Source organism: Pelophylax lessonae, assembly GCF_965119305.1.
Source record: "Pelophylax lessonae genome assembly, chromosome: 5".
Taxonomy (NCBI): domain Eukaryota; kingdom Metazoa; phylum Chordata; class Amphibia; order Anura; family Ranidae; genus Pelophylax; species Pelophylax lessonae.
Genome location: NC_138772.1, coordinates 197631702 through 197653546, shown reverse-complemented (window position 1 = coordinate 197653546; position 21845 = coordinate 197631702). Strand labels below are relative to the sequence as shown.

Sequence of the window (21845 nt, the reverse complement as noted above, 5' to 3'; positions counted from 1 at the left end):
GCTTGTCAGTTTTTTAGGCGGATCTGATCGGATCCTCCATGCATCCCTATGGGGCAGTGGATGTCAGCTGTGACATGTCCGCTGACACCCGCTGCCATCCGCATCCGATCCTGTCCGTGAAATCCAGACGGATGGAAACCCTATTTTCCATCCATCCAGGGGATGGGATCGGATGGGATCGGATGGGATCGGATGAGAGCGGACAGGCGGTCCATTCTCATCTGATTCCCCCATAGAGAGCAGCGGGGCTCTGACACCTCCCCCTCCACACACAGAGCATAGAGGGAGCTGTCACCTTCCTGCTCAGGGGGATCAGTGTATCGATCCCCCGCTGAGCAGCACGGAGTCCGCCTATGGAGGGGGACCGTGTGAAAGAAGCCTTAGGATATTTGTTTATTTTGTTCCTTTTATTGGTTGAATTAATAGGACTTGTGTCTTTTTTCAACCAGACTAACTAAGTAACTATGTAACTTTTTCAAGGATTGACCTGGGTACATTTTGCATCTTAATGATATAAGCATCATATGGTTTTTCTAAATAATTTTTTAAAAACAATAACAAAAGGCTTACCATCACTTCACTAGTAGGTTCAGTCTGTACATCGAAGACAGATTTCGTGGAAACATCATGCTAAAAATGTTAAGTATGTGAGTAATAAAAAACCCAGGTGGTTCAATGTAATACAATTGCAATATAACTGATAATAGCAGTAGATAATTAAGCAATTTAGGTGGAACATTTATTTACAACAGATTTACAAAAAAAAAAAATCTGTAATATTTGATGCTGCTTATTATCATATTTGTTCCTCTAAGGTTGAAGAGATTTGGACAGAATAAAAAAAAAAAAAAAACACCATCCATAATGAGAAGTAAACCATGTTTATTATTATAATCAAAAAAATAAAAAATGAAGGTTTAATGTTACTTTAGGATAGTAAATATTTATTATTATTCAGTTTCATGCATAGGTCAGTCCGACAGAAAACGGCCCTTTGGCCAGCTTCTGTCGAAAGGGGCATGACCGGAAAAAGGTCTGCCAATCAGCTCCCGATCAGCGCTCTCAGCCATTGTCAGAACACAGTAGAAAAGCAGGGAGATCGCTGTACTAACATCGGAATGTCAGTACACCAGCTTCTCCTGAGCTGCCAGTTGTTTTCATTCAGCCCTGCAGGGTTGAAGGAAAAAAAACTGTTAGTGTGTACGAGGCTTTAACTGAGTGATTCTGTACCAACGTTGATCTAGGGAGTTTCTTGTGCAGAGTTTAGTTGTATATACTATATATACATTATATATATATATATACTTTTTCAAGGATTGACCTGGGTACATTTTGCATCTTAATGAAATAAGCATCATATGGTTTTTCTAAATAATTTTTTAAAAACAATAACAAAAGGCTTACCATCACTTCACTAGTAGGTTCAGTCTGTACATCGAAGACAGATTTCGTGGAAGCATCAGGCTAAATAAAGTAAAGTATGTGAGTAATAAAAAACCCAGGTGGTTCAATGTAACACAATTGCAATATAAGCTGATAATAGCAGTAGATAATTAAGCAATTTAGGTGGCAGATTTATTTACAACAGATTTACAAAAAAAAAAATCTGTATGGATTTGATGCTGCTTATTATCATATTTGTTCCTCTAAGGTTGAAGAGATTTGGATGGGATAATAAACCCCCATCAATAATGAGAATTCAGGTGCCTATTATCCTTACCATAAAATCTGCCTTTGGCCCCTTTCACACATACAGTCCGTTCAGTTCATCAGTTCAGTCACGTCAAATGTATCAGTTTTTCATCCGTTTTTCATCCATTTTTCGAAAGTTGTCATCCGTTTTTGGTCAGTTGTTATCCGTTTTTGGTCAGTTGTTATCCGTTTTCATCAGTTGTTATCCGTTTTTCATCCGTTTTTCATCAGTTGTTATCCGTTTTTCATCCGTTGTCATCCGTTGACATGCGTTTTTCATCCGTTGTCATCCGTTTTTCGTCCGATCCGTTTTTTTGATGGATGAAAAATAGGGCATTCATCCGTTCAAAAAAACGGACATTGACGGAAGCGGATGAAAACGGATGTTAACGGATGATCATCCGTTGTTGTCCGTTTTTAAATAGAGACACATTGATGTCCGTTTTTCATCCGTCAACGGATGGATGAAAAACGGACAAATGGACAGCATGTGTGAAAGGGGCCTAAGAGCCAGTTATCGGCTCTCCACTCCAGTCCTCATATGCTGTCAGTGTGAGGAGAGGATTGCAAACAAACGACAAATCCTGTTTACACTCTGATCAGTTGTGGTTGGACAAAGCTGATCACATGGTAAAGAGCCGCTGTGATTGGCTCTTTTCCCCGGATCACAGATCACTGCCAATGCATGCTGCTGGGGGCGCGTGGGAAACGAAAGCACCTCATATAATGGCCTCCCGACAAAGTGCGACTGCGCTGTAGCCATCATTCAGCTATAGTGCGGTTGTGACAGCTGAATTTACACAGAAGAATGTCTGCAATGAAAAATGCCCAACCCATGCCAGGCGCTATGGATTTTAAAGCGGAGTTCCGGGCACAGAAGTAATTTTTTAACAAACATACCCCCGGGACAGTCAGGGCTAGTACATTCCACAATGGCTAGCCTCTGATCTGTCCCGGTTCGCACTTAGCTTTTAGAAGAAATACTTACTTATAACATTTCTTCCACAGCGTTTCCATCTCTCTTGTGGGCAGCTGAAGCCGGCGAGGTCCTCTTCTGCGTCTTCTTCCGCGTCTTCTTCTCCCAGAATGCGCCTGCACCGGCCCCTCTCGTCACTTCCGGTGCTGTTTAGCAGGGGAATGCGGCGTCGCTCGGAAGTGACGAGCGGGGCCGGTGCCGTCGCATTGATTCCTGGGAGCGATGACGTTCAGCTCCCAGGAATCATCGCAAGACAGGAAGTGACAGCGGAGCCACGGTGCTGAGGGAGGAAGTACCCTGAGGTGAGTATTTACGATCTTCAATTACAAGGTGAGTTTTAAAAAAAAAAACCTAACTATCCAATTCCTTTTCAGGTGATGCAGAACTAGCGGACGGGCACAAAAAAAATATCAATTTTGTGCCCGGAACTCCGCTTTAAGAAGAACCTCACAAATTTTATTTGTTTTTAAGGGCGTGAGGTCTCCGCCAAAATTCATACCAGACCCTTATCTGAGCATGCAGTTCAGATGGCCAGGAGAGCTGTCCCCCCAAAGCACCTTGTCCTAATGTTGATGGGGACAAGGGCCTCTTCCCCACAACCCTGGCTAGAGAATTGTGGGGGTCTGTGGGCAGGGGCTTATTGGAATCTGGAAGCCCCCTTTTACAAAGGTGCCCCCAGCCCCCAGATTCCAGCCCCCTCCCCATGTGAATGAGTATGGGGTAGATAGTACCCCTACTCAATCACCAAAACGTGTAAAAAATAAATAAAAACACAACACAAGTTTTTGACAATTTCTTTATTAAAAAATCAAATCAAATGTCCCCTGATGTAGATCCATCATCAATTAAGATGTCCGCTGCTACCGCTAATCCAAAAGAAGGAAAAAAAAACAAACACCCGGTCTCAATGAGACTTCCGCTGTTGGCCATCTCTGCCATATTACAGTTCCTAAATAGCTAAGGCGTGGGAGTCACCCAATGACATCATCAGGGAAACCATGCCCCCTTGAGACGTCATTGAGTGGGACATGCTGTGTCAATGATGTCACCCGGGACGGGGCCACCGAGTGATGTCACTTTTTAGGACCAGTCAGATGGCGGGAGCCTTCGTCTTTGTGTTTTATTTACTTTTTACACTTTTTTGATGAATGAGTAGGGTTTCTTTGTAACCCCTACTCATTCACATTGGGTGGAGGACTGGGATCTGGGGGCCCCTTTGTTAAAGAGGGCTACCAAATTCCAAAAAGGTCCCTGCCCGCAGACCCCCACAACCACCAGCCAGGGTTATGGGGAAGAGGCCCTTGTTCCCATCAACATGTAGACAAGGTGCTTTGGGGGGCACAGAGCCCCCCTACCCCAAAGGCACCCCCCATGTTGAGGGCTGAGGGCTTGCTTTGGTTCAGGAGGCTGCATTCTTGGATAAGGGTCTGGTATGGATTCGGTGGGGGACCGCTACATTGTTTTTTCTTTTTTAAACCAACATTTTTTCGTTTACGTTCTGCTGTCAGTGAGGAATCCCACTGACAGCAGATGAGTCATGGTGGTTAACAACGCCAGCAAACGCCCACTTCTTAACAACCAGCTATTCTGGTTTCTAAATACTCCAAAGGAAGCTGAAGATTCGAAAACAAATTCAGAAATATCAAAAATTAATTGTTCCCATATTGCGTCAATGGACCAATTTGTTTTTAGTATTGCTGAATTTGTTTTGTATTTTTAGCATTGTTTATTCAGAATAGCATTAAAATGAAAAAAAAAAAAAATAGTGTTAAAACAAATTTGCGTGTGGTCACCCCCAAAATCCATGCCAGGCCCTTAGGTCTTAGATGGCAGAGCTATCAGACAGCGAGAGCTTTTGTCGAGGTTTTTATTTTCTTTTGCGGTGGGCATCGTAATTGACGTTGGATCTTGTCAAAAACTGTCTGTGTTTTTATTTACTTTTTACCCCATACTCAATCACATAGAGAGGGCTGGGATCTGGGGTCATGTGGCCTGAGGGCACATGGCCTGGTATGGTTTAGGAGGAAGGTGCTCGCTCGTCCCCCTCCTTTCCTGGCCTGCCAGGCTGCATGCCACGCCATTTTTTTTTACATTTTGGCATGAGAATCCCCTTAAGATCCATACCAGACCCGAAGGGCCTAGTATGGATTAAGGAGATTCCATGCTGTTGTTTTCTGCATTTTTGATTCTGCATTCTTTTGTTTTCATATTTGCTGTCAGTGGGGAAGCCGCTCCGAAACAACCAGCGATTCTTCCCACAGAATTCGAAACAGACAATAATTTGTCGGCTGATCTGAATTAAATTTATTCCAAAAATTTGGAATTTGTTAGAAAATGAAAAAACTAAACGAAAATTAAACGAAAATTAAACGAAAATGAAACTAAGCTAATTCTGAAACAAATCAATTAAATGAAATGAGTAACATAACAAATCTATCCGAAACTAAACAAAACAAATTTTCCAGCTAGCTATAGATAAAAACAGCAGATGCAAAGCTGAAAAGGAGAGCCCCGATGAATGTGTTAACCTTTTATATGAAATAAACTTTTTGAGGGACTGTATAAACTATTGTGGCATACTCATCCTTCTAGCACTTAGTGATATTATTGAATATAGCACTAACATTATAGAATCTGCCCCGGGTGCTGGTCGTATGTGCAGTGGGGGGGGGGGGGCTCACTAGGACCTCCCCTCTTTCTGCCTCTCACTAACAGGAGTGACTGCACTGTCACTCCTATCGGCAGGTATTTTTTCCGTCCAGAGCATGGTGGAGCCCTCTTCCACCACCTCCGGCGCTAACCCTCTGTTCCTCGCCAGCCACTATCACTTGTAAACACAGAAGTGGCTTCCTGTACAGATTCTATGATTACATATGACACAGCACACCTCAAGTAACATCGCCTTCTCAGTTCAGGAGAAGCAGCAGCCAGGAGGTTAGGAATGGAGCACTCTGCAGTAGCGCTGTACTGGGCAGCCACGGGAGGAGGGAGAAGTTCTGTGTATTGGATGGCTAGGAGGTGGGGGGGAGCTCTGTATACTTTGATTGCTAGGAGGTGTGGGGGAGCTCTGTGTATTGGGGGTGCTAGGAGGTGGGGAAAGCTCTGTGTAATAGGGGTGCTAGGAGGTAGGAGGAGCTCTATGTATTTGGAAGGTGCTAGGAGGTGGGGGGATTTCTGTGTATTGGGGATGCTAGAAGGTGGGGGGAGATCTGTGTATTGCGGGGGGAGGGGGTGCTGGCAGGTGGGGGAGCTATGTGTATTGGGAAGGTGCTAGGAGGTGGGGGGAGCTCTGCATATTAGAGGGTGCTAGGAGGTTGGGGGATTTCTGTATATTGCAGGTGCTAGGATCTGTGTATTGGGAATGCCTGAAGGTGGGGGGAGATCTGTGTATTAGGGGGGTTCTGGGAGGTGGGGGAACTCTGTGTATTGGGGGTGCTAGGAGATTGGGGGGAGATATGTATATTGGGGGGCTAGGGGTGGGGGGGAGCTCTGTACTGGGGGGGGGCACCGATTTTACCTTGTCCCAGCATTGTGTATATGTATGCTATTTATTTGGGGTGAAGCATGTTTATTTATTGCAGTTTCAATGGATACAGTTTACCATTAAAGCTTTCAGATCCTAACAGCAATAGTAAATAGGTAATACTGGTGTATGTACTGCAATATATAACTCTATACATGAACAGAAGTGATGCTAACCCTTACACTTGGAGCTCTTGTGTCACATGATTTTATCATGATGTGATTTGCACTCAGTGCAGGTACTAAGGCCAAACAGTAGTCATATTAATAAATATAAAAGCAATTTTCTTTTTTTTAAGTTTTGTTTATGAATTTAAAAATCCTCCCCTGATTTTATGCAACTGCTGATCTCTTTATCAGTCTTAACTATCCTTTTAGTTTACATTAGGGTTGTATTCTTCCCTTTATATTCCTTAACCAGCTTAACATCATGTCTTAGAGTACAACTGATCACAAAGAACAAATATCACATTATTTATTCATCACTTTCTTTGTACCTGTTACATTATTTCACCCTGTTGCTAAGTAACGCAGGATGTAATATTTAGTGCAAAGACTAATGCTTTGGTAGGTGCTTTATACTTTCCTTTTATCTTTTAAAAAAATACATGCAGGCAAAAAATAAATAAATAAATAAATAAATAAAACAGTATTTTAAAAATCGAGTTCTGCTTTAAAGCACATCTAGGGGTATATTTATATAAGGGAATATTTACAGATTATACTTATATACTTAATAATATTTTCACCACAGTAAATGGGTGTTTGAGATACAGTACCCAGGTAGGAATCTGAAGTATGCCAAAACTCAAATTAAAACTTTTTTTAGGCCTTTTTTGTAGTTGAATATAAAAGAAATAAGTAATTAAACTGGAGTGTCTTTTGTATCCTTGCTGATACATTATTCCTGGTATTCTGAATAGTGATTAATAAAAAAAAAAAAGAAGATTTTACATTTTATTGAAATGGGTTTTACCTGTGTGAATCCATTGAAAGCACCACTGGATGCCTGAAAGAAATAGAAAAGCCCAACTTTACCATTTAAAATGTCACTGATGATGAAGTATCATGACGAAGTTCAAGGAAAGAGGATGTGATTTATGTCTGGTCACAACAAGCAGGTTCTATATCTAAAGGTTCTAATAGGAAATGCATTGGGAATTATGAATGGTAACGTCTGCATGAAGACTCAACGAAGAACTGCAAGTAATCTGTATAGCTTCAAATCTTCAATTTAATATAAAAGGTAACATATTTTATAGTGGACATATATCCTACATCAAAAGAATTTTCTTTCTCCCCTGTTACCATTTGGAACATGTAAGTCCACTGCTTTTTTTTTTTTTTTTTTTTTTGTTAGGTCCAGAACTCACAGGTAAACCTATGACTCGTTTGTTAAAACATATGACCTTTATAGTAAAAGCTGAAATAAAGAATTTTAAAGAGGAGATCCAGTCTCCCAAAAAAAAAAAAAATTAAAAGTCAGCAGCTACAAATACTGTAGCTGCTGACTTTTAATATAAGGACACTTACCTGTCCAGGGATCCAGTGATGTCGGCACCTAAACAGATTCTTCAATCAGCTTCGGGGTACAGGCGCCGGCATCTTAGTTAAGGGAAACTGGCAGTGAAGCCTTCCGGCTTCAAAGTCGGTTTCCTACTGTGCATGCACACGTTGCGCTGTGCTTTGTGCATGGTCTCACAGTCTTCTGGGACCTGTGTCTGACACAGAAGGCTCTGGGGGGGGAAGGAGGAACATCCTTGTAGATCGCTTTGGGATTTTGAACCGGAAGTGGGAGCGGGTACCTGTCAAAACCAGGTACCCGCTCCCCCCAAAAAAGTGCCAAATGTGGGAGTTAGATTTAAAAAATATAACTGTTTACGTTTAAATAAAAAATGAAGGAATTACAGAAAATATTTACAAGTAACTTAATGGCCCTATGGGTACTGATGTGAGACTTGATATGACTCATTGCTAAAAGGAGCAGACAGTGGCTTTTCATGGTTCTGTTTACAGTTGCATCCATTACAACCCCTGTTCCTGTCATCGGAATAATGCTTTGGGAACAGTGTTTAACCAACACCTAGGAATATGGCATACTGTACATCTACAGAGACCTAGGCCGTATAATATTGTACAAATTTCCTTTCCAATCATTTCAGAGAATTTACTTAATGTAGTGTTTTGTCAAAAACTATTAAAATAATTATTTTATATGATCACCCATGTGATATATTTGTGTGCCGCGAATACTGAAACAACGTTCTACGATGTGCATATTCTATGGCTTTTAGTAGTCCAGATAGGCCAGAATAATTAAAGCTAATTTGTCATTTGTTGAAGTGGCTGCACATCATCTTGCACCTTTATGAAAAAAGCCCACTTGTGTTAGGTTTACTCAACATATATATTTTTTTACTAAAAGGAAGAACTGCAATATGCTACAAAGGTGGTAAAAAGGGTATAAAGCATAGGGACCAGTACCATGAAGGATCGTTATCTCTAGTAATCTACACACTGGGGAAAGCAGAGATACCTCTTCTTTATCATGGTCTAGATCCTGGTAGAGAAATCCATATCTTCGGTTAGCAATTTCATCTTCTGATAAATCTGAGCTGTTGGTCTCATTCTCCCTGGGGCTAGAAGGACGCTCAATGCTAACATTTCTGGAGTTTCTTATGCAAAACATGGTTTGGGGACTAGCATTTGTTTCATGAAATTTGCCGCAAGGCTCGTTCACAGACATAGTTTGTGTCTTGTTTTCATTTTCAGCCAATGTCTGTTCATTTTTATCTAAATTATCAGTGGCTTGTGAAAACCAGACCTCATTCACGCTTGCCAAATTTAGATCTGGGATCGAAAATTCATGTGTTTGGCAGTCTCTTAGATAAGACTCACCCCATGAATCTGTAGTACAGCTTGGATCCCAGTTTTCTGGCCATATCTTGTCACTGGCTGTGTCAAGACAGCCCTTAAATGCAGTGTCTGATAAAATTACATCTCCTTTAGCTAGTGCATCTCCTTCCTGATCTATAAGATGAGTATTTGTGTTATTGCAAGAAAGGTCATTTTTGTGTATATATTTTGTATCACCTGATTCTTGAAATATGGTGTTGCAGGCTTCAGTGGGTTCTGCTCTAGCCTGCTCAGTATACGCCTCCTTTTTTACAACAGAGTACCTTAAGCTTTCTGTTTTACCAATATACTCTTCAACAAAAGTGTCATCATCCACCAAATATTCTGTTTTATTTGCTTCTGTAAGCGTCAGATCATGTTTTTGGTGCACATCACCCAATGTATTTACTTGTCTGTCACATTCAAATAAACCTACATCAGTTGCATCTTCTGTACTGGTGTCTGATGATGAAAATCTCATTTGCCCCTCATCATCTTGGACATCTGCATCAAAGTTCTCAATGTCCTTGATGGTTTCTCTGTGGGATGTAAAATAATCGAAAAGTTCGGCCCCCTCTCTTTGGACGGTATCAGCAATATCTTCTAGATCAACATTAGAAATACTGATGTCTTCTGTCGGGTGATTTTCACATACATCAAGATGTGTTATTGTCATATTTTCATTTTCAGTGTCCTCGTCTTCTTGTTTGTACTGGATATCTTCGAATACACTATCATCACTCATCAGTACCATGTCACTATTTAACATTTCTTTTATAGATTGTTTCTCTTCCACTTCCTCACTTATCTCTGATGAGAAGACTTCCTGTTGACAAACAAAGTCTGTCTGCCCTTCCCAGGAAACATTTGGATTTTCATTTTCATCCTGCCTGTCTCTATTACTCTCAAGGTCTAATCTATCAAGATCTACATAAATGTCTGATGAATCTAATTCTTCTCCAGACCCACAAACTTGAGTCTCAGTTAAGGCCAGATTACATATTGACAGACTTTTTGAGGAGTCGGGCTTTATGCAGACAAAAAAGGAAATGAGAAAAAATGAGAATATTATGGCAATAATGAAAAAGTATAGAAATGCATGTTTATTTAACATAAAATAAAAGAACTTGAATGTATGGGAAAAAATCAGAGTAACATACATAATATACTCTATATTGTCAAAAGTATTGGGCTGCCTGCCTTTGTATGCACATGAACTTTATTAGCAGTCTTAGTCCGTAGGGTTCAATTTTGAGTTGGCCCACCTTTTGCAGCTATACCAGCTTCAACTCTTCTGGGAAGGCCGTCCACAAGGTTTAGGAGTGTATCTATGGGAATGTAAAAATTTAATTCATCAAAAGCACATAATGTTTATGACATAAATTTCAGTGGCGCAGGGATGGTGGTAACCTCTTACCACTCATACAATAGGTTCAACTGAACCAACACTGATGTTATTATACAAGAAAGTATATGCACTTCAAAGACTAATAAAAATGCTTAAAATTCCCATCAGCAAAAGTCCATCAAAAATCCATTAAACTTGAAATAATGGAGTAATAAAAGCAAACCGTTCATCTGAAAGGGAGTTGTTAGTAGTGCAGATTATAGGGAACACCCTTGCTTTCCACCACCACTGTGCAGGGAATATTATGGCTGGATTGCAGACTCACCAGAAATTGATACCTCCCCACATCCATGGAACAGGCACACACAGCATGTAAACAATAATGGTTCCTCCGATCCAAATCACCTGATTCTTTGCCAGCAATTCCTTTCATATAATATGCATGGATGAAAAACAGAAAGCTTCCAATAGTGTGATACCATTTCAAACATAACATTTATTGATAAAACTTCCTATATCACACTCACTTTTCAGCAGATATCTCATGCATATAAAAAAATACTCCAAATAGGGGGCATAGGAGTCACCAGTAACCGCCTGACAGCTCCACGCTAGGCAGACCATTCGCCCGGGGCTCTTCTCCCTTGTTGCTAGTTCACAGTATGGACGCCGTATAGCCACACCCAACGCGTTTCTTCATATCTGACTTCATCAACGGGAGCCTGGCTATACGCGCGGCAGTCCATTTAAATAGCAAGCAATTGCCTGCCACCCATCAACGGGCAGCGGCGGTACACATTCACATGAGTTCGCTATTACAAAGTACATTGACACTGGACTCTTCTCTCTCAATCATGTACATGTGGACGAATTATCCACCCTCGCTATTAACCCCATAACTGCTGGCATTTTGGGGGATATATAGCTCACAGCCTTAAACAGGTGCACAGACTCCCTCTGGTGGTCTAAAATAAAACTACAATGAAGCAGTTCCATTTGGAACATATCAGACAACCAGCAGTGGGTATAACTTCCCTCATAGGGTATAAATACAGAGAGTGTAGCCAAATAATTAAGAGCCCAGAACCCATGACCATAAATACATTAATACTTTCATCATCATAATAAAATAATATTTTTATTTTTAATTTTATTATGATGATGAAAGTATTAATGTATTTATGGTCATGGGTTCTGGGCTCTAAATTATTAGGGTGGATAATTCGTCCACATGTACATGATTGAGAGAGAAGAGTCCAGTGTCCAGTGTCCATGTACTTTGTAATAGTGAACTCATGTGAATGGGTACCGCCGCCGCCCAGTGATGGGCGGCGGTCGGTTGCTTGCTATTTAAATGGACTGCCGCGCCGTATAGCCAGGCCCCCGTTGACGAAGTCGGATATGACGGAACACGTCGGGCGTGGTTATACGGCATCCATACTGTGAACTAGCAACAAGGGAGAGGAGCCCCGGGCGAATGGTCTGCCTAGCGTGGAGCTGTCAGGCGGTTACTGGTGACTCCTATGCCCCCTATTTGGAGTATTTTTTATATGCATGAGATATCTGCTGAAAAGTGAGTGTGATATAGGAAGTTTTATCAATAAATTTTATGTTTGAAACGGTATCACGCTATTGGAGGCTTTCTGTTTTTCATCTATGCATATTATATGAGAGGAATTGCCGGCAAAGAATCAGGTGATTTGGATCGGAAGAACCATTATTGTTTAAATGCTGTGTGTGCCTGTTCCATGAAACTGGGGAGGCATCAATTTCTGGTGAGTCTGCAATCCAGCCATAATATTCCCAGCACAGTGGTGGTGGAAAGCAAGGGTGTTCCCTATAATTTGCACTACTAACAACTCCCTTTCGGATGAACTGTTTGCTTTTATTACTCCATTATTTCAAGTTTAATGGATTTTTGATGGACTTTTGCTGATGGGAATTTTAAGCATTTTCATTAGGTCTTTGAAGTTCATATACTTTCTTGTATAATAACATCAGTGTTGGTTCAGTTGAACCTATTGTATGAGTGGTAAGAGGTTACCACCATCCCTGCGCCACTGAATTTTATGTCATAAACATTATGTGCTTTTGATTAATTTCATTTTTACATTATTTTATTTATTAAGTGGCAGCAATTGAAGCATTTATTTATCTTGGTCCTTTAAGCGCAGAGGATCACATAACAGTCTATATTTTATAGTCTAATTATAGTGTTATTTTTACAATATCTATGGGAATGTTTGACCATTCTTCCAGAAGTACATTTGTGAAGTCAGGCACTGATGTTGGACAATAAGGCCTTGCTCACAGTCTTTGTTCTAATTCATCCCAAAGGATTCGAGGTCAGGATGCAAGCCAGTCAAGTTCCTCTACCCCAATCTCAGTCATTCATGTCTTTATGGGCCTTGCTTTGTGCTCTGGTGCACAGTCATGTTGGAACAGGAAGGGCCATCCCCAAACAGTTCCAACAAAGTTGGGAGCATGCAATTGTCCAAAATGTCTTGGTATGCTGATGCCTTAAGAGTTCCCATTACTGGAACTAAGGGTCCAAGCCCAACCCCACATCATAATCCCCCTCCACTAAATGATTTTAACCAGTGCACAAAGCAAGGTCCATAAAGACATGGATGAGCAAGTTTGGGGTGGAAGATTTTGACTGGCCTGCACCTGACCTCAACCTGTTAGTACACATTTGGGATGAGTTAGAGCGGAGACTGCAAGCCAGGCCTTCTCGTCCAATATCAGTGCCCGACCTCACAAATTAACTTCTGGAAGAATGGTCAAATATTCCCATAAACACACTCCTAAACCTCGTGGACAGCCTTCCCAGAAGAGTTAAAGCTGTTAAAGCTGCAAAGGGTGGGCCAATTCAATATTGAACCTAACTGACAAAGACTAGGATTCCATTAAAGTTCATGTGCGTGTGAAGGCAGATGTCCCAATACTTTTGACAATATTGTGTATTGGATTTCCACTAATGTTGTGCAAAATACTTACTGGCTGGACTAGTTCATTGTTTGTCTGCAGATACACAAAGCAGAAACATTCGTGATTTATTGTTACATACGTGCATACATATATACATTGTGTTTAATACATCACATTCACATATTCCAAAGGGTATGTTCAGTGTTTCTGCATGGATTTTCTTTTCTGTATGTTCGGGACTACAAAATACACAGTTTAAAAAAAAAAAAACAAGTGTAATCTTTGAAATATAAATGATGTGTGTAATTTTTTTTTTATTACTTAAAGTCATATGATCTATAAACAGTGTGCATCTAAATGTTTAAAAGCATTTGATACAGGGTGGTATCAAATGGTTATTTCAAACATTTAGATGTTATAATTATGAAAAAGTAAATAAACCATCAATTTATAACCTTAAAATAAAATGACCAAAAAAAAAAAAAAAAAATCTTGCTATTTTATTTTTGGTTCTGTTATGTCACCGTTATGTTTTGGCATGGTTTGTATACATTTGTCTATTTTCATTGTAGCTTAGAAACATCTTGAAGGGTTTTAAGCACAATGGAGTTGGTTTACTAAAGGCAAATTGACTGTGTACTTTGCAATTGTAGTTGCGCTCTGCAAGGGAATTTTCTCCAGAGCTTAGTATTAGTGGGGAAGCTCTGCGGACTTCCATCATCCAATCACGTGCAAGCAAAAACTGGATTTTTGTCTTACTGTAAAATTCTTTTCTCTGATGTTCATTGACAGACACAGCTCCATATCTTCTTGACCCTTGGGTTTATGCTGCCCCCTACAAGAGTAGGACACTAGGCAGGAAAAAGTTTGACTATGCCTATAGGGTATTCCCAGGGAGTATACTCCCACTTCCTGCTATAGGTCTTCAGTTTTGTAATAAGCAGTGTCAGAAGAACATATACTCATCTCAATAGAGGGGTGGGTGCTGTGTCCACCAATGAACATAAGGGAAAATGATTTTACAGTAAAACAAATATCCAGTTTTCTCTTTCATTAGTTGGCAGACACAGCTCTATATCTTCTTGACCCTTGGGAAGTCCCAAAACAGTGTCAACATAAGGGGTGGGAAGAACACAGCAAAAAAAAGTAAACCAATGCAGCCACCACATTTTAAAGGATTGTCTTGCAAAGCGAATTATCTAATTTTCTTTAGTACTGTAAGGATGACGGTGACAGCATCAAAATTAAGGGGTTGCAGACTTTTTTCACAGTATTTTCAAATCTAAAAAACAAAACAATTCTCATTTTATCCTGTTCAAAGCATCTCTGTGCCATGAATATATGCAGCTACAGGGCAAAAATTATCCATTGCTGATGGAAGAACAATGGTGGGTTTTTAGGCAGATGGGCAAGCCTTTTGTCCCTATGTTAGTTTAAATGCCAAATATAATTATTTAAATTGTGTAACCTTAATTAATCAAACCAAACAAAACATTCCACTTTGAAGGAGTAAAGGGAAATCTTACCGTCCATAGGTCCCATGGCAATGTCTGAAAATGAAAGGAGAAACAATATAATAAAATAATGACATACATATGTTATACATACTGTATGTTAGAAATGTATTACAATAGAATTAATACAGTAACATATAAATAGTTGCAGAGAAATGGAATTTGGCAAAGCTTTAATTAAAAAAAAGAATATGCACAATATGTCAATACACTATATTACCAAAAGTATTGGTACACCTGTCTTTATATGTATATGTATGTATGTATATATATATATATATATATATATATATATATATATATATATAGACACACACACATTATTTTATTGTTTTCTAGCTCCTTAATGAGAATCAGGGAACTGCCTAGAGTAAATATATATACTTTATATATATTTAGATATATTTAAGAACACTCTGACATTTTTGTAGCAATAGAACTTTACTAATTTAACAAGCAATTCTTTTGAAAATTGAGCTCATTTCAAAAATATCAACCATAAAAATAGTTTTTAACCATTTGACCTCTGAAAGATTAACCCCCCTTCATAACCAGGCCATTCTTTGCGATACGGAACTGCGTTATTTTAACTGACAATTGCGCGGTCATGCAACGCTGCACCCTAACAAAATTGATGTCCTTTTTTTTACCACAAATAGGGCTTTCTTTTGGTGATATTTGATCACCTCTGCGTTTTTTATTTTTTTGCGCTATAAACATAAAAAACAACAATTAAAAAAATATATAAATATGTTTTACTTTCTGCTATGAAACCTATCAAAAAAAAATTAAAAAATCAAATTTCTTCAAAAATTTTGACCAATATGTATTCTGCTACATTTTTTTGGCAAAAAAAAATCCCAGAAAGCATATATTGATTGGTTTGCGCAAAAGGTATAGCGTTTACAAGCTATGGGATATTTTTATTTATTTTTATTTATTTTTTTTACTAGTAATGACTTATAGCAGGACTGCGATATTGCAGTAGAAATTCTGACACTAAGGCCCCTTTCACACAGGTGGACCATTTGCCATCCATCCATTGACAGATGAAAACCAGACATCACTGCATCTCTACGGAAAAACAAATGTAAATGGATGATCATCCATTTACTTCCATTTGCATCCGCTTCCGTCAACATCAGTTTTTTGGAACAGATCAAAGCCCTATTTTTCTTTCGTCAAAAAAGCGAATTGGACAAAAAATAGATGTAAATGGACAAACGGTCCGTTTTTGCATGGCAGATGTAAAAAACAGATGAAAAACTGATGGCAAACTGATAGAAAACTGATGTAAATTTAATTTGTTATTTCTTTCTTTGAAAAAACGTAACTGAACTCAGGAAACGAGCGGTCCGAATGTGTGAAAGGGGGCCTAAATTACACTTTTGACACTTTTTGGGAACCAGTGACACTAATACAGCAATCAGTGCTAAAATGTATGCGCTGTCACTGTACTAATGACACTGGTTAGGAAGGGGTTAACATCAGGGGCGATCAAGGGTTGACTGTGTACCTAGCCAGTGTTTATGTGTACTGTGGGAGGTGTTTTTATGAGGGAAAGAAATGGAATTTGTTCCTTGCTTTGCAGGGACACAAATTCCATCAGTTTCTCTCCTGTTAGAATGGCAATCTGCCGTTCTGCCTCCCTGCCAAATGATCGGTGGTTGCCAGCGGACATCGGGTACCACGTACCTGCCGATTGGCTTCTGCTGTGTGGGATCACAGCGGAATGGAGAAACCGGGGGCGCGCATATATATATATATATATATATATATATATATATATATATATATATATATATATACATGATCTGGTGTGCAGGTGCCGCCCTGTAGCAGTAAAACTGCTATAAGGTCGACCTGAAGTCGTTAATAGGAAAGCAGTTTCTGAGTTGTAATCTCTTGGTACACTGAGGAGGAAAGACCATTTTGGCAATTACCATCTATTTCCATTCCCTTTCTTTTAGATGAACCTAGTCCAAAGCCTTAGCTGCTTGTATTACCAGTATGTTAGTACAATCCTTTACAGTCACAGTTTGACCAGAACTATACCATTATAGAGCATATTAGTACTAGGAACTCCCCCGGAGCTGTGGGGGGCAGGAAGAGTACAGCTACAAAAGCAGCACTAAAACCCAGGCTATAACCTATGTGTTCAAAGATGATTGCTGATCCCAGGTACCAACTGCACCCCCACAAACTCCAGTTTATATATAATTTCAACTGCACAGCAGTGCAATGGGCTATCAGTGCTGTCTGATTACTTACTATAGACGACATTCCTTGCTAGGCCGCATGATGGCATGAATGGTTCAGTTTTCTATATATGGCACAGACCATGGTATAAAGATATATTTGGAATCTTACTAATAATTCAAAACCAATGTAAACCTAATCATGATTTAAAAAATTTATGTGACTACTGTAACCTGAGCCTGAGACTCCAGCATTGCAAGGTCACATTGCTAACAATTCAGTAAGCAGTAAACTTGTTATAATACTTCAATGTTTGACAGTGGAGAAGATGCTATTATAGAACTGCTAAATACCCATTCTATATTTATGCTATTTAATTAATTATCATGTTTTTATTTATTTATTTATTTTTTCTTCAATAAAAATAAATTATTTTTGAAAATTTCTAAATGGAAACTGAAAGCAGTGCTAAAACTGGTTTGAAAAAAACACTTTTTTTTTTGTAAAATTAGCGGTAGTCAGATGGGATGCTCATGCCCACTTGGGCATGAGCATGTGTGCTCTCAACCGGCCCTCATACATTGGGATGGATCTACCTAAACTGAACAGATTGGGCCATAATCATCTTAAGTCAAAGGTGTCTTAAACCTGAAGATAAGGCTAAAAGCTAAATTAACAATTAAAATTCATAAATGCCCCCCATTTATACATGTCAAATTATTTATATGTAAAGCTCAGGACTGTTAATCGGATCAGGAGAATTAAATTGTCCTGCTGAGAATTAAATTTATTTCTGCGGAAGCTAAGCAACAATGCTAAGTTAACTCCCCCACCCCCAACCTATGATTGGACACTGAATGAGCAGGAGGAGTTCAACCTTTGCTAATATATCTCTTTCCTCCTGTCAGCGTGTTCTCTCTTTCTAGCTTTAGGTGCACCATACCTGTTTGGTGTGCTGCTCTACAGATGTTTGGAATACATTGATTCCAAATAAAATTCAGGTTCGTAAACTAGCTGCATTTAAAATACATTTAATTATTTTTATTGCATACGCAATGGGGTTGATTTACTAAAACTGGAGAGTGCAAAATCTGGTGCAGCTCTGCATAGAAACCAATCAGTTTTTTTTTTTTTTTGTCAAAGCTTAATTGAACAAGCTGAAATTAAAAGTTGATTGGCTACTATGCACAGCTGCACCAGATTTTGCACTCTTTCATTTTAGTAAATCAACCCCAATGAATACTGATATGCATTATTTGGTGTTTTGACTATCTGCATGGAGCTTACTTTAACCACTTGCTGACCGCTCACATTGAGCGTACTGTGGCAAAGTGGTTCATTATCGTCCAGCGACGTAGGTCCACGTTGATGGACTCCTCCCCTTTTCAGTCCCAGCGGGAGTCAGGCCAGGGGAGGAGCGGCGGTGATCACCACCGCTCTTCCCCGATCATCGGGGATCGAGTGTAGAGATCCGCCCGCTTGTGTAAACCTAAGTGACAGGCAGGGACAGATTGCAGGATTCAGCATAACTGAACCTGCGATCTGTGCCTGTGTCACACAGTCCCCTCCCCCCACACACGTCAGTAAGCACCAGGCATACATTAAACTCTTGATCACCAATAAAAGTTAACCCCTTCCCTGCCAGTGTCATTTTTACAGTAACAGTGCATATTTATAGCACTGATTACTGTAGTACTGTCACTGGTACCCCCAAAAGTGTCAAAAATGTCAGTTAGGGGTCCGATCTGTCCGCCGCAATGTCACAGTCCCGCAAAAAAAAAAAATCGCAGATTGCCGCCAGATCGTCGCCATTACTAGTTAAAAAAAAAAAACAATAAAAATGACATAAATCTACTGCTGTCTCTCTTACCCCGATCTTTCTACTCATTTCATCTGATTTTTGTATTTTTTTTTCCCCTTTTATTTATTGCTTTTTGGATTGGGGCTTCCCCCACTCCTCCTTGTGGAGCCTTTTTCCCATTGCACCTGCCTCCATACCTGCTAAGGGTTTCTTCTGCTGAGAGCCCTGTTATGTCTTGGTGAGAGGCCTGGTCCCCAAATGTGTCGCAACCCTCCTGGGTGCTTGGGGCCAGGGGTTCCCTCACCGAATTGCTTTATGTTCACCCCTCCTCCCCACAAGATTCCGATTGGCTCCCGGGGGGATCTGGGGAAGTCTCTCCATCACTGGTTCCGGTTTATTAGCACACGTAATGGGCCTTTTCTTTGGTTGTCGTTCTTAGTTGGCCAGTGAATGCTCCTCTGTGTACTTCATTGTTATTATACATTGTTCAGATCGATCTCTTGTTTCATTGTTGATTACTAGTCGCTGCATTTGACAGTTTGTATTGCTTTTGTTGTATTCAAAATAAAATATTTGAAAGTAAAAAAAAAAAAATGACATAAATTTCCCATAGTTAGTAGCTGCGATAACTTTAGCGCAAACCAATCAAAATGCGCTTATTGCGATTTTTTTTACCAAAAATATGTAGCAGAAAACAAATTGGCCTAAAATGTTAAAAATTTTTGATTTTTACATTTTTTTGGGGGGGAATTTCATATAAAAAAATGTGAAAAATATTGTTATTTTTTTTAAATTGTCGCTCTTTTTTTGTTTATAGCGCAAAAAGCAAAAATCGCACAGGTGATCAAATACCACCAAAAAAATCTCTATTTGTGGGGAAAAAAAGGACATAAATTTAATTTGGGTACAGCATCGCACAACGGCGCAATTGTCCATTAAAGTAACGCAGTGCCGAATCGCAAAATATGGCCTGGTCAGGAATGGGGTAAAATCTTCCGGTCTTAAAGCGCTTAAAAATACGCTCATTGAGAATTTTTTTGTCAAAGACATGTAGCTAAATACATTTTGGCCTAAATATATGACAAAAATTTAATATATTGGATATTTTTTAACTGTCAAAGTAGAAAAATATTGTTATTTTTTCAAAATTGTTGCTTTTTTTTATTAATATCGCAAAAAATGAAAAGCGCAGAGGTGATCAAATACCACCAAAAGAAAGCTCTGTTTGTGGGAAAAAAAGGACGTAAATTTCGTTTGGGTATGGCATTGCATGACCGCGCAATTGCAGGAAAATCCTCTGGTCCTAAAGTGGTTAAATAAAGTTTTAAACTATTCCCATTTATTATTTGTGTCTGCAATTTCCCTAATATCATAATTTGTTTTCTGTTTTTGCTTTTTAAATGAGGCAGGAATGTTAGTGAAAATAGATGCTGAATGCATTTTTTAATATACTAGCATGTCACATTAAAGGCTGAACTTGCTTTTATCACTTGTAAACAAAAGAACACTTTAATGGAACATATATTATTTGCTATGATATCATATCTCCCAATATTCTGAGCTGGGGAAGAGGCACACATTTTGGTGCAAACATATTAAAGCCAAAAAAACTTTTCAACATTAGGTCTTGCAGAGCACGAAGAGCTTGGGCACGATTGTGTGTTTACATGTACCTACAATGATCTACATCTGCAAAAAAAAAAAGACTACTGCAAAACATGTAACACTAGGTAACGTCAGTGCTTTCACACATGTCTCTATTCTGCATTTTTATTAGTCCATTAATTAGTAAAATGTTTTAAATCTACAGATTTTTACATCAAATGTATAAGGATAATTTCAGAAGAAAAATTTGGACAGTTTTTCAAACAAAGGAGCGGTTAGGAACAAATCAAGATAGATTATGCACAGTGGTAATGTGACAATCCTGCCTGGTAAGTCTAAGGGCAATTGTCAGAAGGCTTTTGTTCACTTCAAATGGGATTTTCTTTTACAAGTCTATGGGGATGCAAAACCTGCTTGAAAGAAGTCAGATGTGGGTCAGAAGGTTGTCAATTGCAGGTCAAATGCACCCGTTAATCAATTCTGAATGATCTTCAATGAATCTTAAATAGTCAAACCTATGCCATTGACCTGAACTCAAAGTCCATTGACACAGGCCCTAAAGACTGCCTGGACAAATTGTAAATGGTGAACTTAAGATCAGTATGTGCCCAAATGCACACTTGTCAGAAGGTTATTTATTTACGTGGAATTTGGTAGAGGAAGTTTTCCATACCATTCACTTCCTCCACCAGCTTCTGTATGCTAGCGCCAGCATTCAGGGCATATGTGCCTCACATGTGATTGATGTGTGCCCTGGGACTGGGTCCAGACGCCGCAACTGTCGGCATTAATGGGGGATTCCAGGGGCAGCTATCCCGCCTGATGCCAGCCAGATCAATGTAGCAGAGAGCCAAGTGAAGCTTGCTGAAACTCCTCCTCGGTTCTGTGCTACACTGATCTGACAGGCTGAGCTGCATGGAGAAAACTGCACAGTAGTCTACGGAGAAAAAAAATAAAAATCCTGATGTGCCTAAGAGTCTGCTGCACTACTATAATACCAGTGTAGGTAAGAGAACTCCAGAGGAAAAAGAGGGGGGGGGGGTGCTGGTTGTGTGCACAGGGAGTAGAGACCTCTGCGAAGTTGTGGATGTTCTGCAGAGGTCAGAACTGGGGGGGGGGGGAGATTGCAGAGGTGAAAGATAGGGGGATGTGGGGGTTTAGAGCTGTGGATTGGGGTGAGCTGTAGATAGGGATGCAGAAGTGAAATGTGGAGATAAACTGTGGATGGGGGTGGAGAGGTGATTGTGGACTGGGGACGTAAGCTGTGGATGGGGGGGGTTGCAGAGGTGGCATGTTGACAGAGGTTAAAATTGAAGTTGTGGATGGGGGGCTACTGTGGAATGTGGAGGGTGAGATGGTGAG

At 39.7% G+C, this 21845-nt stretch overlaps 2 protein-coding genes across 3 annotated transcripts in view; both read right to left on the bottom strand.

Annotated features, from left to right (window-relative positions):
• Positions 1–21845, bottom strand: part of LOC309555504 (amphiphysin-like) — a 324425-nt gene that overhangs the window by 26799 nt on the left and 275781 nt on the right. For both annotated transcript variants that reach the window (XM_082257544.1, XM_082257545.1), the window contains exons 13-15: positions 14891–14914; positions 13434–13457; positions 7167–7199 (exon numbers count right to left, since the gene is read on the bottom strand). In XM_082257544.1, coding sequence (XP_082113670.1) covers positions 7167–7199; positions 13434–13457; positions 14891–14914 — 81 coding nt within the window. The remainder of the gene's footprint in view (positions 1–7166; positions 7200–13433; positions 13458–14890; positions 14915–21845) is intronic.
• On the bottom strand, positions 8168–10247 carry LOC309555506 (uncharacterized protein; the record flags this gene model as incomplete). Its single annotated transcript, XM_082257547.1, has 1 exon — positions 8168–10247. One exon carries the CDS (start codon positions 10245–10247, stop codon positions 8589–8591), a length of 1659 nt encoding a protein of 552 aa, XP_082113673.1. The 3' UTR covers positions 8168–8588.